We start from the raw sequence: 17,753 nt of genomic DNA, 5'->3' as shown, positions 1-17,753 counted from the left end.
GCCATTGTGATGCTATTTGTTCATTAAGGTTCTCTAGCAAACCTCTGAGGGTTTAACAGAACAGCTGTATTTATACTGAGATGAAATTACACACAGGTGCACTCTATTTACTAAGTAGTGGATTCTGTGCTTCACCTATAGTCTAAATGCCATCCTTAATAATTGCAATCCAGAGAGTGATGTCTCTGCCAACAAGGAAAGAAACTGCCGGAGCTGCACTTACCATCAGCATTGGTTAAACTCAGAATGCTGAAAACCATACTACCACAAAAAGTGGCCAATCATTCATAGCCCTTTTCTGTTAACTTTGCTGTCTCTGTATAACTAAGCTTTCATTCTTGGTTAGAGCTCAGAGAATTCCCACATAGATGATGAGGAACCTTCTTTAATAGATATTTAGTTCAGTAAGATAGGCACTGTATGTAACTACGTTATGGAAGGCACAGCAGTCAAATATGGCATCCAAAATTTGGGAAAAGCTTTGACTTTGATGAAAAAAGTTGCTTTGCCAGTTTTTCAAACATATTTATATGTCTGGTGCTAAAATGTACAGTGTATTCACACATACAGTAATTTGCTTATTGCCCCGTACACACAATCGGAATTTACGTTGGGATAAACTCAGATGGATTTTTCTACCGGAATTCCATTCAAGCTGTCTTGCATACACACTGTCACACCAAATTCCGACCGTCCAAAATGCGGTGATGTACAACTCTACGACGAGCAGAGAAAAATTAAGTTCAATGCTTCTGAGCATGCGTCGACTTGATTCTGAGCATGAGTGTTTTTTTCTCCATCGGAGTTCCATACAGACGAACGGAATTTCCAATAGAAATTTTTTTCATCGGAAAAAAAGAGAACACGTTCTCTTTCAAAGTCCATCGGAATTTCCAATGGAAAAAACTCTGATGGGGCACACACACAATTGGAATACCTGATGAAAAAATTTCGTCTGACTTTTTCCATCGGAAATTCCGATCGTGTGTACAAGGCATTAGAGAGAGTTTATGGAGAATGTACTGCAGATTGGTTAAAGAACTGTAAAATACCTGAGATGAAGTATTCAGTGATCCTTTTAGTTCCAAGTCAGCATCTGAAAATAAGCCAGGTGAAAACAATGGTTCATTAAATGGCCATACTGTAATTGTACAAACAACACACTTTGAAGAAGAGATATATATGTATTGTTATTCAAGTTCCTGAACCCCAGCAATGGAAACAGAGATTTTTTGACAGCTCTGCTACTATCAGCACATTATGATGTGTCCAGAATTTGTCATTATAAAATTCTGTGTCAGTTACATTTAATAAAGCAAATCACTAAGATTTTCTAAACCTTCTAGGGAAGAAATATAAATAGGGTAAACTCCTGCGCTGTCTGAGAAGTGAAGGGAAGGGGAACAAACTAAAAATACTGCTGCAAATATAAAAGTCTACCTCGATAGACTAAGGTGAAACAGAAAGATTAAATTACAATACTTGCGCTGTAAAGTGTGGGGCAAGGAGTGTATAATGGGCGGTAGTGTTTATAAGTGACTAGTGAAAATATTATTTAGTGAGAACAATATTATAAGGCATATATAGCAATGAAACCAATACAAGGATAGTCCTTAATGAAAAAATGAAAAAATCTGCACTCTGAGGAGGTCCAGATCCAGTGCAGTCCTGCCGTGTATTGGTGTGCTCCAAACAGAGATAAATCCTAATCTCCAACGGTGCAGGTATTGTGTAAAAATAAAAATCAAAAATGAAAATGCAAAAGATACACTTTAAGAAAAGAAACACGGAAAAAAGTTCTGAAGAAAATATATATGAGACCCTTGGATCCGTAATATAGGTGAAATAGGATAGTTGAGCCAACACCAAAGTTACATGTAAACACCTTTGGTGAACCCAGCTGCTCACCTCGAATTGACCACAATATGTCCAGGTCAAACTGGTCTAGATGGTTACAGTCCACAAATAACACATGTAAATCTCCATCCGATGTTTAACATGAAAAAACAAAGTAAAAGGACAAAAAGAGGCTGATGGTGAAATACCGTCACAAAAAAGATATTAGCAATTGGGATCTTGGCGGGTGGGAGTGCACTCACATGTGGGTGAGAGATCTCAGGCTCATATCCACGAGTACCGCACTCGTCAGTCCCTCTATCTTTCCTCTGCTTCTTTCTACTAGTTCTCGGGGTTCAGATGCTGGCTGTTTTGGTCTCCCCAGGATTTCTCAGTGTGTAACGCTGTCTCAGCTGCTGTGGGCTTATGGTAACTCCTATCCCTCTCTCATTGGCTCAGATGGAGCGCTCAGGTGGCGTTGTGATGGGAAAGAGGTGAAAGAAACATACCCATAGTATAGCCCAGTCAGCAATGTAAACTGATTTTATTAAAAACAAAAGTTAAAACTCACATGTAAATACAGGAACTCTGCAACAATCCTTACGAGCGGCGAACTCGTATGTCCGTTCGTCAGATGCTGTGGTGTGTCCTGCCTACCAATCCCGACGCGTATCGTCACGATCACGTGACTTCATCAGCCTGATGAAGTCACGTGATCGTCGAATTTCGACGCGGGAATGGCGGCCATACTTAACATTACTATTCCATCTATTTGATGGAATAACTTTAGGCCTGCTAATGCGTTACGTAAACGGCGTATCTGTACTGTGTCGGCCGGGCGTACGTTCGTGAATAGGCGTATCTACTGATTTACATATTCTACGCCGACCGCAATGGAAGCGCCACCTAGCGGTCAGCCTAAAAATTACACTTTAGGATATGAGGGTGTAAGACACTTACGCCACTCGTATCTGAGCCTAATTTAAGCGTATCTGGTTACCAGAATACGCTTAAATTAGCGCCGACGCAAATTCTGACTTAGGCTGGCGTATCTACTGATACGCCAGCCTAAGTCTCTCTGAATCTAGCTATTTGTCTCTTTTGAGTAGCAGTGTGGATGAGCTTATCTATACCAATAGTATAGAGAATGCTATGATTAAATAGCTATGCTAAGGATGCAGTTACAACAACCCAATTGAGGTATCCAATGTGTATATTGCCTATAGACACAGACAGATAATTTTCTCTGGCCACATTAAGGTAAGAGATCTACCGTCATTGATGTCTTAATGCAACGCAAAGACAACCCTTGCTTGAGATGCAGTGGGAGGAACCATCTGAACACGCAACAGAAATAAACGTACAGTTGTCACACCTGGTGTGTGCATGGCCTTTTTAAAGTGACCATATAAGATAAACATTTACGGAGGTTTTAAAGGGTCTGTTCGCTCAAGTGATAGTATAGTGAAAGTACAGTACAGTATAGGTGTAGCCTGGTTGACTGAGTAATCCCCTGGCTATGTCTACCTTTTGAACACTCTAAAGCCCCATACACACGGTCGGACTTTTGGCCAACCAACTTCAAAATATTCAACTTTTCCAATTTGTCCGACCGTGTGTACGTTCCATCGGACCAACTTTTTCGGGTTTCATCGGACAAAAAGTTTGGTCTGCAAATGGACCAACTTTACGTCAACAAAAGTCCGATGGTGCCTAGTCCGACCGTGTGTACAGCAAACAATCGGACTTTTGGACAAAGTACAAATACGCATGCTCAGAACCAATGTTAAAATCAACCAACAATAGCAGAAGTTAACCAAAGGGTGGCGGTAAAGAGCAGAAAAGAGCAGAAAAACCACGTCATGTTGAGAAATTTTTTGAAAAGTTTGCAGAAAAGTCTGACCGTGTGTATGCTATGGGTGTGACCGGACAAATCAATTAAGACAAAAATCCAAGGGAAATTTTGTTGGATGTCCGACCGTGTGTACGAGCCTTAACAGTGAGATTTCTGTTTCACAATGCCCACCTCAACCTTGTCCATCTGTGAGTTTTGGGGAGTTCCTGCCTATCTTTGTACATCCCAGTACCTCCTGTTACATTCTACATAATGCAAAATGAAATAAAGATCCAAAAACTCAAGTTTGGAGATCTCACCCATAAACTCCCCAAGAAATATAAGAAGCTTTCAGGTGATTTGGGGTGGACTAACCATTTCACCACAGGTGATCCTTATGTCCGCTTGCTCCCTAAATATTGCTGTAAATTGAATCTGGGGTACAGGATTACTTTACAAATGCTGATTTAAATTCTATTTGTCCCACTTTCTCCTCCCTATTTATGCCCACCTGCCTAGTCAAGCAACAAAACAAAACTGATTTCCAAGCTCTTTTTTATATTCAAAGATGCTCATACATAGTTAAAAGCTACACTCCAGAAAAGTAGCTAAATATACAGCTGAAAGGCAATATAAAAACGATCTTACATGTCAAATGATTTCTAATAATGTACAGCCAAATCAAACACAGGCCAGGTAGCATTGCCAGGTCTAGGACCTCAACTGTAGCTACGGTACTGCAGCAGGACCTAAACATATTCCTAGATTAGACAGTAAAAAAGCAGCAGGACACCGATATGCTCACCTCTCTGCTCTGTCCTGCTGTCAGCATGTTTACTGCCAGCACATGTGCATGCAGTAGAGCCAGACTGGCTCCTATTGCTGACTTTGCCCGCCCCCACATTTCAAAAATACAACATATTCCAACCAATCAGGCCAATCTACACAATGGACATTAAGGCCTCATGTACATTTCTGCTGCTAAACGGACATTGCTGCTGCTAAAAGACTTTTTTTGGAACGCAAAAAAAATGGGTTCAGAAGCTGAGTTTAAGTGCATTTCAAGCGCCAAACGCTTATAAACGTGGCTAAACGTGGTAACTCGATTTTAGCCGGGTTTAGTTTACAGCCATTTTTTTTACTTTTGGCTATTCTGAAATAAAAAAATATATATTTTTTTAGTTTTTAACTACTTAAGACCCGGACCAAAATGCAGCTAAAGGACCAGGCCCCTTTTTGCAAATCGGGACTGCGTCGCTTTAACTGACAATTGCGCGGTCGTGCGACGTGGCTCCCAAACAAAATTGGCGTCCTTTTTTTCCCACAAATAGAGCTTTCTTTTGGTGGTATTTGATCACCTCTGCAGTTTTTATTTTTTGCGCTATAAACAAAAATAGAGCGACAATTTTGAAAAAAATGCAATATTTTTAACTTTTTGCTATAATAAATATCCCCCAAAAATATATAAAAAAAAAATTACGTATTCTTCTACCTATTTTTGGTAAATACAATTGCAATAAGCGTTTATTGGTTGGTTTGCGCAAAATGTATAGCTTTTACAAAATAGGGGATAGTTTTATTGCATTTTTATCAATTTTTTTTTTTTACTACTAATGGCGGTGATCAGCGATTTTTTTCGTGACTGCGACATTATGGCGGACACTTCGGACAATTTTGCCACATTTTTGGGACCATTGTCATTTTCACAGCAAAACATGCATTTAAAATGCATTGTTTATTGTGAAAATGACAATTGCAGTTTGGGAGTTAACCACAGGGGGCGCTGGTGGGGTTATGTGTGACCTGAAGTGTGTTTACAACTGTAGGGGGGTGTGGCTGTAGGTGTGACGTCATCGATTGTGTCCCCCTATAAAAGGGATGACACGATCGATGCTGCCGCCACAGTGAAGAACGGGGAAGCAGTGTTTACACGCGTCTCTCCCCGTTCTTCAGCTCCGGGGACCGATCGCGGGACTCCAGCGGCGATCGGGTCCGCGAGTCCCGCGGTCTTGGAGCTTCGGACCGGGTCGCAGGAGAGTGCCGCGGGCGTGCGCCCGCGACCCACGGCTGGGTACTAGTACAGGACGTACCTGTACGTGGATGTGCCCAGCCGTGCCATTCTGCCAACATATATATGCAGGAGGCGGTCCTTAAGTGGTTAAAAACACTTCTAAACGCAAAACGTGGCCAAATGTGGCAAAACACAGCTAAACGCGGCATGTAAATGCGGCAACACTGACATTTAAATGTGGGTTACTAACTGTCAAGGAAAATCGTTCAGGAGAGGTTGTAAAAACGTCCCGTGTACATGAAGCCTTCTTTAGTATTAGTGGTGTAGCTTATAGCAAAAGATCTGAGAGATAACATTACCCTGTACAGGTGGGTCTGACCCGAGACCCCCAAGCATTATGCTGTTGACATTCCACATGCCGGGGCTGTAACTTTGTTTCTCTGCTCTGAGATCTGCAATCTTTTTCTCCCGTTGCCTATGCAAAAATATTTTAAAATTATCATTATTAGCACCAAGAACACAATCATTTTACTATGAATAAAATAAAGTCAGCCTGTTATAGACCCCCCGTCGAATCGGGCAAATTAATTTGGCAAGGGAAAATGCAGAACACAAAACAATAAGGGCTCTACAATGTAAAAGCTTTCCCTTGTTCCACAGGGGTTTTTAATTAACAGAAAGTACACATGTTCTGTACAATCACAACCCTGTGGATGTATTAAGAAAAAAATAATAAAAACCTTTAAGCTGCTGCTGATAAAGTGTTCCCATCTGATTAGTAAAATCGCAGTGGTATAAAATAATATTACTACAGCAGGATAAATCAATCTACCTTTAAAGGCTCAGCATTAAAAATCCCAATCCTAGTAGTCAATAATCAGCACTTTAGTTGAATTCAGTGTAGAACAAGCTCAACAGTCATATATTATCCAAACCTTGTTCTTACAGTTAATTCATTATCATGTCTAAAAACTATGGAAAATAAATAATTTTGGCTATGGCATACAGAATATTGGAGCAAAGTGGACCTGTTACAGATAGCAAATTGTGAATTTAATGTTTTAGTTTTCTTATATGGTTTAAAATATGGGTGCCAACACCTAAACTGCTATAGTTAGCAACAGTACAATTTCTGCTTTACTTTATGATGGCATCATTTTGATGTCCAATGGCATATTGGGTAATTCACAATGGGTTTTGTGATCGTTCTGTTACAATTGCTCACTACTGTTGTGATTGAGGCCCCGTACACACGACCGAGTTTCTTGCCAGAATTCAGCCAGAAACTCGATCGGAGCTGAATTCTGCCGAGAAACCCGGCGTGTGTACACTTTCGGCCGAGGAAGCCGACGAGTTCCTCGTCGAGCCAAATAGAGAACATGTTCTCTATTTCCTCGTTGTTCAATGAGGAAAGTTGGCTCGCCGAGATCCTCGGCGGCTTCAACACGGAACTCGACGAGCAAAACGATGAGTTTTGCCCGTCGAGTTCCTCGGACGTGTGTACTGGGCCTGAGGCTGATGTGCGATGAGAACACTCACCTGCTTCTGTATGTGTCACTGCCATGCTGGCTTTGGCAGAAAGTCATCACTCCTTAATACCGATAGCTCTGTAGAACGTAAACCGGCATCAAGAGAACAATGCCTTGCTCATACAGCTGGCGAGGCATCAACACATGCAAGTAGGTGAGAATTAACGTTGTTATGTTCTTCATAGCAATACTGCCACTGGCAATTTCTCGCCAGTAGCAGGATTGCACCGATGACATCAGCCTAAGCAGTCAACATTTGATAATAGCAGATGACAGCGATGCCAGAAGCAAAACACCCAAATGATCATCTAACAGCTTGATCATGTTAATTCTGTTTCCTTGAACTTGAACACTGAAAAAAGTAACCTCTGTGATTGGGAGAAAGCATTATGCCGCGTACACACGGTCGTTTTTCGGCATGAAAAAAAATGACATTTTTAAAAACGTCATTTAAAATCACTGCGTGTGGGCTTCACATCGTTTTTCGGCTTCTGAAAAATGACAAAAAAAAAAATTCGAACATGCTGCATTTTTTTATGTCGTTTTTTAAATGTCGTTTTTCGGCTTGTAAAAAATTATCGTGTGTGGGCTTAAACGACGTTTTAAACCTGCGCATGCCCAGAAGCGAGTTATGAGACGGGAGCGCTCGTTCTGGTAAAACTACCATTCATAATGGAGTAAGCACATTCATCACGCTGTAACAGACATAAAAGTGCAAATCGTCTTTTACTAACAAGGAATCAGCTAAAAGCAGCCGTCGTACGTGTTGTACGTCACCACGCTTTGTTCATTATTTTTTAAAAACGATGGTGTGTGGGCAACATCGTTTTTAATGATGAAGTTGGAAAAACTTCGTTTTTTGGACATGCTGAAAAAATACATTTTTTTCATGACGAAAAACGACCGTGTGTACGCGGCATCAGACTTGCAACCCACAACTTCAACAGAATTGTAGACTTTGTGAACAACAGTGTATATTTCTCTCTGGTTTTATAGACTTGCACCGTTTTATGGCTGTGTGCTAAAAATAAAAAATAAAAATAAAAAAAAAGAATAAAAAAAATGTTCATAAATTGAATAATTTTTTTCCCCCTTTATAATAAAACCACTAAATAAACTGGTGTTTATGCATGGGTTAATGAAATAAATATTCAAACCTCTTTTTCTCTTCTTGCTTATTTATTAAAGCAACACGTGCCTGCTCTTCTTCTTCGGAATCACTGTTATATAAATGGTAAATCACCTTTAGGTAATCCAGGTCCTAAAACAAGGATGTAAACTTAGAAATAGACCAACTAACATAAATGACTTTGAAAATAGTGTAGTAGTGATCTGGCATAAACACATCAACAAAATATGTTTGAAAGTTTAAAAAAGTGAAGAGTTGCTATGTTAGGGGAACATTTTGAAATTTGAACTGTACATAACTGTCTTGAAGTCGCAGTCCACTTCCTGTTATGCAAAGGGTACCTATGCACTTCTGTGCATACAGTCTTATAACTATGTATCTCAGTGTGAGATCTAAGGCACTGCATGCCTCTGACTGCTTGTAAGAGACCTAGACTGGGCAGCATGCTATGGGGGCACCTGAGCAGAGCTGCAGCCGGGAGCCAATGGCGCTTCGCTGCTATCTCAGCCAATGAGAAGGGAGAGTCCCGGACAGATGAGGGTCTCGTGCAACATTGTTGGATCGAGATGGGCTCAGGTAAGTATTAGGGGGGCTGAGGGGGGGCTGCTACACACAAAAGGTTTGTTATCTTAATGCAAAGAATGCATTAAGATAAAAAAAAAAACATCTGCAGTTGTTTGCAGTTTCATATTGATAACTGTTTGCTGTTTCATATTGAAATTCCTAGTATTTTGCATATCTAAGGTGTCTTGATAGCATTTATATTCTAATGACCTTTTGTATTCACACATAGGTTTTACACATATATATTTTCCTGATTGTTTATCCATTTAGTATATTTATTAGCAACTTTGCACTTAATCTAGCACGTTATTTGCAGCATTTGCACATAATTTAGCACTCAGTCTAATAGCATCTCATGAATTGCATTTTTTTTAATTGCAATCAATTTTGTCTTGGATCAGCGCAGTAACACATTTTTTGCAAATAAAAAGAACCAGTAGCCGAATTTGTCTTGATATCCACCTCTTGTAATACATTTTTTACAACAAGCACATGGAATAAAAGGGGCAGTGAGGGCCAATCAGGCTCTGCTACACGTGCACATCCTGCAGTGAACGCGCTGATAGGAGAGGTGCCTCAAGTAGGTTAAGGGAATGACCTCATTAGCATTCTGCTGCTGCATCATAACCCAAATATTAATAAGCTGGGGTGTGTTTTAATTCAGCGTCCTTGAGCAAGCTATGCTGCTGCACTGTAGGCTAAGTATCTGGCTGTGCTGTCTGGTGGAGGTGCCTGAACCGCTAAACTGGCTCTAAAGAATTACAACACCTAGCAGGTAAAACAATTTCCATGAATGCATTTCAAAATTGTACTTAGCTCTTGTTTTAAAGATGTCCCCATTTGTGGCCTTATGATGTTGTATTCTACGGGGGTGATTCAGTAAGAGTTAGGCCCGCGTATCAGTAGATACGCCGACCTAACTCGGAATCTGCGCTGTCCTAAGTTTAAGTGTATTCTCAAACAGAGATACACTTAAACCTATCTAAGATATGACGGCTTGCGCCGTCGTATCTTAGGGTGCAATATTTAGGCTGGCCGCTAGGTGGCGCTTCCATTGAGTTTGGCATAGAATATGTAAATCACTAGATACGCCTATTCACAAACGTACGCCCGGCCGACGCAGTCCAGATACGCCCTTTACGTAAGGCATTTTCAGGTGTATAGCTGGACTAGTAATGTTAAGTATGGCCGTCGTTCCCGCGTCGAAATGTGAAAATTTTACGTCGTTTGCGTAAGTCGTCCGTGAATAGGGCTGGACGTAATTTACGTCCACGTTAAAACCAATACGTCCTTGCGGCGTACTTTGCCGCAATGCACACTGGGATATGTACACGGACGGCGCATGCGCCGTTCCTAAAAAACGTCAATCACGTCAGGTCACCCCATATTAACATAAAACACGCCCCCTCAGCCTATTTTGAATTAGGCGCGCTTACGCCCGCCGCATTTACGCTACGCCGCCGTAACTTAACAGGTAAGTACTTTGTGAATACAGTACTTGCCTTGCAAACTTACGGCGGCGTAGTGTAAATGCCATACGCTACGCCGCCGCAACTATGCGCCCGCCTACCTGAATCCAGCTATATCCATAAGTGCTTGCTAACACATGGCAATGGACTCCCAGATTTGACACATTGCTACATATATGAGCAACATTTCAGGCTGAGAAAACAAAACAAAGAAACTCTCTACGCCTGTAAAAGCAGGCTTTTTTGAGCTCTCTGTGCATTAGCCCTAAAGCTATATCCTAGAGCTGCAACTTCTGAGCCCATGTTTCTGCACTATTCCTTGCCTGTAAATAACCAGATCTAATAATGTCAAATGGTTTATAAATATCTTTAACCATTAGATTGCAGGGCAATTTTTTACATTTTCACACACATGGTAAAATCAGATTTTTTTTTTGCTATAAAATTACTTAGAACCCCAAAACATTATGTATGTTTTAAAGGAAAGAGGCTATGGAGAATAAAATTGTGATAGTTGCAATTCTTTATGTCACTTAATATTTCTACAGTCATTTATGAAACACACGTTTTCAGGAAAAATATACAAAAATTTATATTAGAGTACACAAACACAATATAATAACTATTTGTTTTTTATTTATTGTATTAAAAATCATTTTGAAATGTATTTTTTATTAACTTTATTGCTTATCACAAGCCCCCTATGTGATAGCTTTGGGCATGTGACAGGTACTCTTTATAAAAGATATCAGGGGTCTACTAGACCCCCAATGTCTACCCCAACCCCAAAGCAGCTAAACAAGCACAGATTATGCTTAATTAGCTGCTTACCTGGCAGGAAACTGTAGTTCTGAAACCGAAAGTGAGGAAATCATCATCACTTTCAGTTTCATTAATCACAAAAGAGATCCAGGAACTGATGTTCCTCCTTTACTGGTCCTGGACTCTCCGGAGAAACAGGAGAGTCCTGGAACCACCATGCAGAAGAGGGGGGTTGAGGGTGGCTCTTTCCAGTACCATCAAGGTAATCAGGCAGCTGTAAAGCCCCCTGGATTACTTTTACTAGACAGCTGATTGCTGATATAACCACTTACTGACAGGCCGCATATGTACGTGCAGCGATCAGCAAGTGGTTAATAACAAATAGTTTATGTTAACAAACACTACATTGTAAAGAATCAAATGTAAATAATTGCTGTTACATATTCATTTCAGAATGATTCAGCTACAATAGCAATATATACTGAATTTCCAGTAGCATAATCACTGTAAGCACGTTTTTTTTTTTTTTTTTAAATATCAGTATCTTTTATTTTAAATACGATAATATATTAGTTACTATTATGACAATCGTTATGACTTCTTTCAACTATAAATGTGAAACAGACCCCCCCCCCCCCCTTAGTAGGTAAATAGCTCTGTCAGGAAGCATTCCTGAATATTTTCAGTATAGAAACTTACATTACATTGAACAAAAAAGATTTAACCCTCCTCTTATGTTAGCTTTCTGTTACTATCCATGATGTTAAAGGGTCGGTTTTGACCCGTGTCTTAAATCAGCCATAAAATACCCTCTGAACAATTATTTATCATCCAATTTGTTTCTTACCTCTTGGTTACCTTGTTAGGCTTCTTTATCCTTGAAAAGATTGGTTTTAATATTTTTGGTGTGACCCCTTAGACCTTTCTTTTGATAGCATACCTCTCATTTTCAAATTGAAAAAATGGTAAAAATAAACCTCAGCAACTCTGAAATGTATTGGTCCTATGTTTCTTTACTTTATTTAGAGAAGCAGACAAGCAGGCAAAGAGATAGGCCCCTCCCTAACTACAGCTTACAGGGTTGAGAGGTGATTGGCTGTCAGTGTTACTAAGCAGAGAGAGTGTTTATGATTTCAGTTTTGGCACTTATTAGTGTCCTATAATCCTATATTATAACTGGGTCAGAATTGACCCTAACACCATAAATGTCTTCATTTTCACCACAGTATTTTATAATTTAGTGAAAAGGATTCTTTTTCTATTACATTGTTTAAATAGAGGTTCCAGACAAAGTAAAAAAATCTTGATGCAATAAACAAATTTATGTGATACTTATAGACATTCAAAACCTGAAAACGAGTCGGTTCTGACCCTAACACAAGAGGTGGGTTAATATAAGATACATAGGGGTTTGGTCACTAGCGCTATCAGGACCGCTCCAAAAGTCCTGCTAGCTGCATCTTTGGAGCGGGGTGTTTACCGCTCCTATACCGCTCCTTCCCATTGAAATATACACACATTGCCGGTGGTATTAACCCTTTTTCGGCCGCTAGTGTGGGTTAAAACCGCACTGATAGCGGCCAAATATCACGGTAAATACGACGGTATAGCTGCTCTAAAAATTGCGCTGCTATACCGTCACCGCACCTCCACTGCCCCATGTGAAAGGGGCCTTACAGTCCAAGGTTTGAATATTGACCTTGATTTTTCTTCTGGAGGTGTCTGGCTTCTGCACTGACTATGAACCCCCATTCTTGCTTATCTAGGTCTCCAAGTTAGATCTATTTTAAACATTTTTAAAAGTGTGCAAAATACCAACTATTTCTTTTTTGGTATTTGAATTTACTTCACTGCATTATATGTGCAGAAAGCCTACTTCCAATTATTTTACAGAAGAAAACAAACATTTTTTTTTCGATAGAAATGAAAAGACTGTACCTGTGTAGATACATATTTCATGTAATCATCAGTGTTGACAACAGACTTCCACCAAACAAGCCAGGAATTATAAACTCTGGAAGCTTCTTTGTCAGTAGGCATGTGTTGCACAAGACTTGATAACCAAGCAGAAACAAAGAGGTAAAAATAATTCAACAACAATAAATGTAAAAAATACATTTAAATTACAAAATATATTCCATAATCTTCTTTATCTTTGTTTTTATACCACCATGCCCGCTGGATTTAACTCCTTCCATGTATGTAATAAATTGTATGATACACTGACAGATACGGTAGGTTAGACAACGAAAACTTAAGCCACAATTTTGTGCTATTGATTACAAATTACGGCACCATTTCAAGATGTAGACAGCAATAATTTTCTGTTAACATCCTAACAAAATAGTTGATTTCCCACAACTCTTAGGCCGCGTACACACCGTCGTTCCAAACCGATGAGAATGGTCCGACGGGCCATTTCCATCGGTTCACCGCTGAAGTGGCCTGATGGTCTGATCGGGTCAGAACGCGGTGACGTCAAACACACGGCGTGCTGAATAAAACGAAGTTCAATGCTTCCAAGCATGCGTCGACTTGATTCTGAGCATGCGCGGGTTTTGAACCGATGCTTTCTGTACTAACCATCGGTTTGGATCGATCGGGCAGCAGTCCATCGGTTCGATTTTGAAGCATGTTTTAAAATTTTGGACCGAAGGAAAACAGACCGATGGGCTATACACACGCTCGGTTTGGACCGATGTAACTGAACCTCGGTCCATTCTCATCGGTTTTGTCCGACCGTGTTTACGCGGCCTTATACTTTGTAATTGGCTCACTGCCCCTTCCAGATATCAGCACAAATTAGAGTTCAAATTATGGGCATTGTGTTCTGATGTGGCATACTTAGCTAATTTCCGAAGTTTATTAAGCTAGGAGTTTCATCTACAGTTTAGTTGTAGGAGATGCCAAAACGGATATGGATCTGATTATTTGATCATAGTAGTCCTGGAATGGCTTATCTAAATATCAGATCTACAGAACAGAATCAAGCAAGATTTAGCAGTTAAAGCAGAACTAAAGGTACTATACTTACCTCCTCTCTAATGGTCTAGGTCCCGTGCGGCCAAATACCAGTATCTTCTCCCTGGCTGCTGGTCCAGGGCATCACTTTTGGCCAGCGTGGGGGGTGATGCCACTTTTGCCTGTGTGCAGGAGTCAGTCATCCCGACACACAGTGATAAAAGTTGAGCTAAACATATGCAGCATAGCTCAAATGCTGCAGAAAGCTATGTGCAGGCAGGCAAGTGTATTTTATTGAAGAAGAGATATTGTATTTCTCTTCTACTATAATAGCCTGCCTGCTTGCAGTCTGTTGTAATATAGCTTCAGTTCCACTTAAAATTTGCTGCAATACCTCTTAATACATACAGATGTTATCTTTTTCAATAAAACTGACGTCATATGCTTGCGGGGAGGTGCAGCATGGTATGGCAGCAGTAAACACTCACAGTCCAGTTGCAGAGAACAGAACACGACCGAGAATACAAACAGCAATGTGTAGCAGAACAGGTCTCAGATGTGCGAACAGCGTCTGGTTTGAGGGGTGGAATGCGGCCTGGTCGATCTGTGCCCAAATGGGAAGGTCTCCAGGAAGGGAGACTTGTCCCTATCCTTTCCCTACTCATCTGGAACCTCTCCCTGTCAGACGGGTGACCCTACACTACCCACACGCAAAGTACATGCCAAGCCTGGGAGCTAGGGGGTTATTATAGCTGCTGAAGTACTAAGAAACAATACCCTGGCAAAGACCCAGGAGCAAACAGCAGTCAATCCCTCCCCAAGTGGCTAAACCAGTAGATAATTTGTAGAAAGAGACACTAGGGGGTATATGTAAAAATGACCTCTTTATTGACAAAGCTTAAAACTATACAAAGAGTTATAAAACACTTGTAATTCTACCACCCCTAATAATCAGTAGCCAAACCCTTCACCACAGTCTTAAAAAAAGACTCACAATATAAAAGCAATTAGTCTGGACAGGTTTCTTTTTTAGCATTTATATTTGAATCTTATATAGGCTCTGCCTGACCCAAGATGACTGCCAGAGTCACATGGGGTGGCTGCATCCAACTGGATAGCTTCCCCAATGACGCAGGAAACCAAACAGGAACTATGGGCCAGATTCACAGCCAGCGGGCGCAACTTAACTTTTCCGATTTAAGTTACACCGCCGCAAATTTTCTGCCTAAGTGCCCGATCCACAAAGCACTTACCTGGAAATTTGCAGCGGTGTAACTTAAATCCGTCCGGCGCAAGGCGGGCCCAATCGAATGGGGCGAGTCCCATTTAAATTAGGTGCGCTCCCGCGCCGGACGTACAGCGCATGGTCCGTCGGGTAAATTACCCGACGTGCATTGCGCTAACTGACGTCGCACCGACGTCATTTGCTTAGACGTTAACGTAAATGGCGTCCACCGCCATTCACGGACGTCTTACGCAAACGACGTTGATGTTTAAATTTCAACGCGGGAACGATGGCCATACTTACCATGGCTTAAGAGAACTAGGGCTCAGCCCTAGTTTTACGCGGCACAACTCGACGGAAACGACGTAGATTTAGATCGACGGGCCGTTCGGGACGTTCGGGGATCGCCGTAAGTCTTCATTTGCATATTCTACCCCGGCCGCAATGGCCTCGCCACCTAGCGGCCGGCCTAGAATTGCATCCTTAAGATCCGACAGTGTAATTCAATTACACCTGTCGGATCTTAGGGCTAGCTATGCGTAACTGATTCTATGAATCAGTCGCATAGTTAGAAACAAACGCCGTCGTATCTCGTTTGTGAATCTGGCCCTATGTTCCTCTTGACTTCCCCTCTAACTGCAATGCCACTGTGGTCGGACGCCACCTACAGTGGAGAAAATAGACTGCAGCTGCCTGCTCTGGTTTGGGTGGCAGAATTCTATGTACGTTTCTGCTGGTAGCTTTTATAGTTTTTATTCTTTGGTTTGAATAGATAATATTGCTCCACCATAGAAGTGTCTTCTCTTTTTTTATGATCACAATATCGGGAGAGCTATCCCTATATGGAGGAACTTTCAGGAGTGTAACATCTGCTGCACATGTTGTAATCTATTAATGCAGTGAGGTCTTATAGTACTGTGAGTGTGCATTTCAATTACCTGGTGCTGATGGTGATCTTCATTAATAAAGCACTTTTATTAGTTTACTTATTTGACCTCTTTTATATTCTGAGGTTAACACATAAGTGGTTGCAGTATTTATCTATCAAGGCTGGATGGGTATGTAAGCAGAAGATAGTGGAAAAGAAAACTTACAACTGGAGCTGCAGTTGTGGTTTACTATGCATTTGCATTTCTCTGACTCCTGTATATATTGCTTTGACCTACTTTTGACTCACTCCCAAGGTGTTTATGATAAGCTTACAAATAACTTCTGAGGTTTCTTTGGGTAGCTTCTGAGTTACCTCTAGTTTCTTTTGAGCTGTTTAAGCTGCTTCTGCATTCTCATTGACTTGTATGAAGTAGGAAAGCAATTCGGAAGCAAATTCCTGTGTACATTAGCAATTATTTTTCTAAAACAACTTAAAGCAGTAGGAAAATCTGCTTTTTTTTTTTTTTTTATTATCCCTTTAACGACTAAGCCTATTTCTGACATTTGTTGCTTACAAGCTACAATTCGTATTTTTTTTGCTAGAAAACTACTTAGAACCCCCAAACATTATATATATATATATATATATATATATATATATATATATATATATATATATATATTTTTTTTTTTATAGCAGAGACCCTAGAGACTAAAATGGTGATTGTTGCAATATTTTATGTCACAGTTTATTTGCGCAGCGGTCTTTTGAATGCATTTTTTGGGGAACAAATACACTTTCATGAATTTAACAAAAATTAAACTGTAAAGTTAGCCCAATTTTTTGGTATAATGTGAAAGATGATGTTACGCCGATTGAATAGATATGTCTCTCAATCTGACGATTGCGGCGACACCTCACATGTGTGATTTGAACACCGTTTACATGACTTGCGTATGAGTTTTCATTGTTGCGTAAGAATGCGGGGATGGGGGCACTTTAAAAAAAACATTTGTTCTTATTTATTTTTATTTTTTACATTGATCACTTTTATGGCTGTCACAAGGAATGTAAACATTCATTGTGAAAGTAACAGGTGGTGACAGTTACTCTTTATGGAGGGATAGGGGGTCTAAAAGACCCCCTATCCCTCCTTTGTACATTAGCAATTATTTTTCTAAAACAACTTAAAGCAGTAGGAAAATCTGCTTTTTTTTTTTTTTTTATTATCCCTTTAACGACTAAGCCTATTTCTGACATTTGTTGCTTACAAGCTACAATTCGTATTTTTTTTGCTAGAAAACTACTTAGAACCCCCAAACATTATATATATATATATATATATATATATATATATATATATATATATATATTTTTTTTTTTTATAGCAGAGACCCTAGAGACTAAAATGGTGATTGTTGCAATATTTTATGTCACAGTTTATTTGCGCAGCGGTCTTTTGAATGCATTTTTTGGGGAACAAATACACTTTCATGAATTTAACAAAAATGAAACTGTAAAGTTAGCCCAATTTTTTGGTATAATGTGAAAGATGATGTTAC

At 40.1% G+C, this 17,753-nt stretch overlaps 1 protein-coding gene across 1 annotated transcript in view; it reads right to left on the bottom strand.

Moving 5' to 3' along the window:
* CCDC87 (coiled-coil domain containing 87) overlaps positions 1-17,753 on the bottom strand; it is a 120,245-nt gene that overhangs the window by 10,633 nt on the left and 91,859 nt on the right. The window contains exons 14-17 of the mRNA XM_040344338.1: positions 13,073-13,187; positions 8,368-8,471; positions 6,041-6,156; positions 1,053-1,096 (exon numbers count right to left, since the gene is read on the bottom strand). Of these exons, the coding sequence (XP_040200272.1) occupies positions 1,053-1,096; positions 6,041-6,156; positions 8,368-8,471; positions 13,073-13,187 (379 nt within the window). The remainder of the gene's footprint in view (positions 1-1,052; positions 1,097-6,040; positions 6,157-8,367; positions 8,472-13,072; positions 13,188-17,753) is intronic.

This window comes from Rana temporaria, chromosome 3, assembly GCF_905171775.1.
Source record: "Rana temporaria chromosome 3, aRanTem1.1, whole genome shotgun sequence".
Classification (NCBI taxonomy): Eukaryota; Metazoa; Chordata; class Amphibia; order Anura; family Ranidae; genus Rana; species Rana temporaria.
Note: the sequence above shows the minus strand (reverse complement) of the source record. Positions and strands in the feature narration are given on the sequence as shown.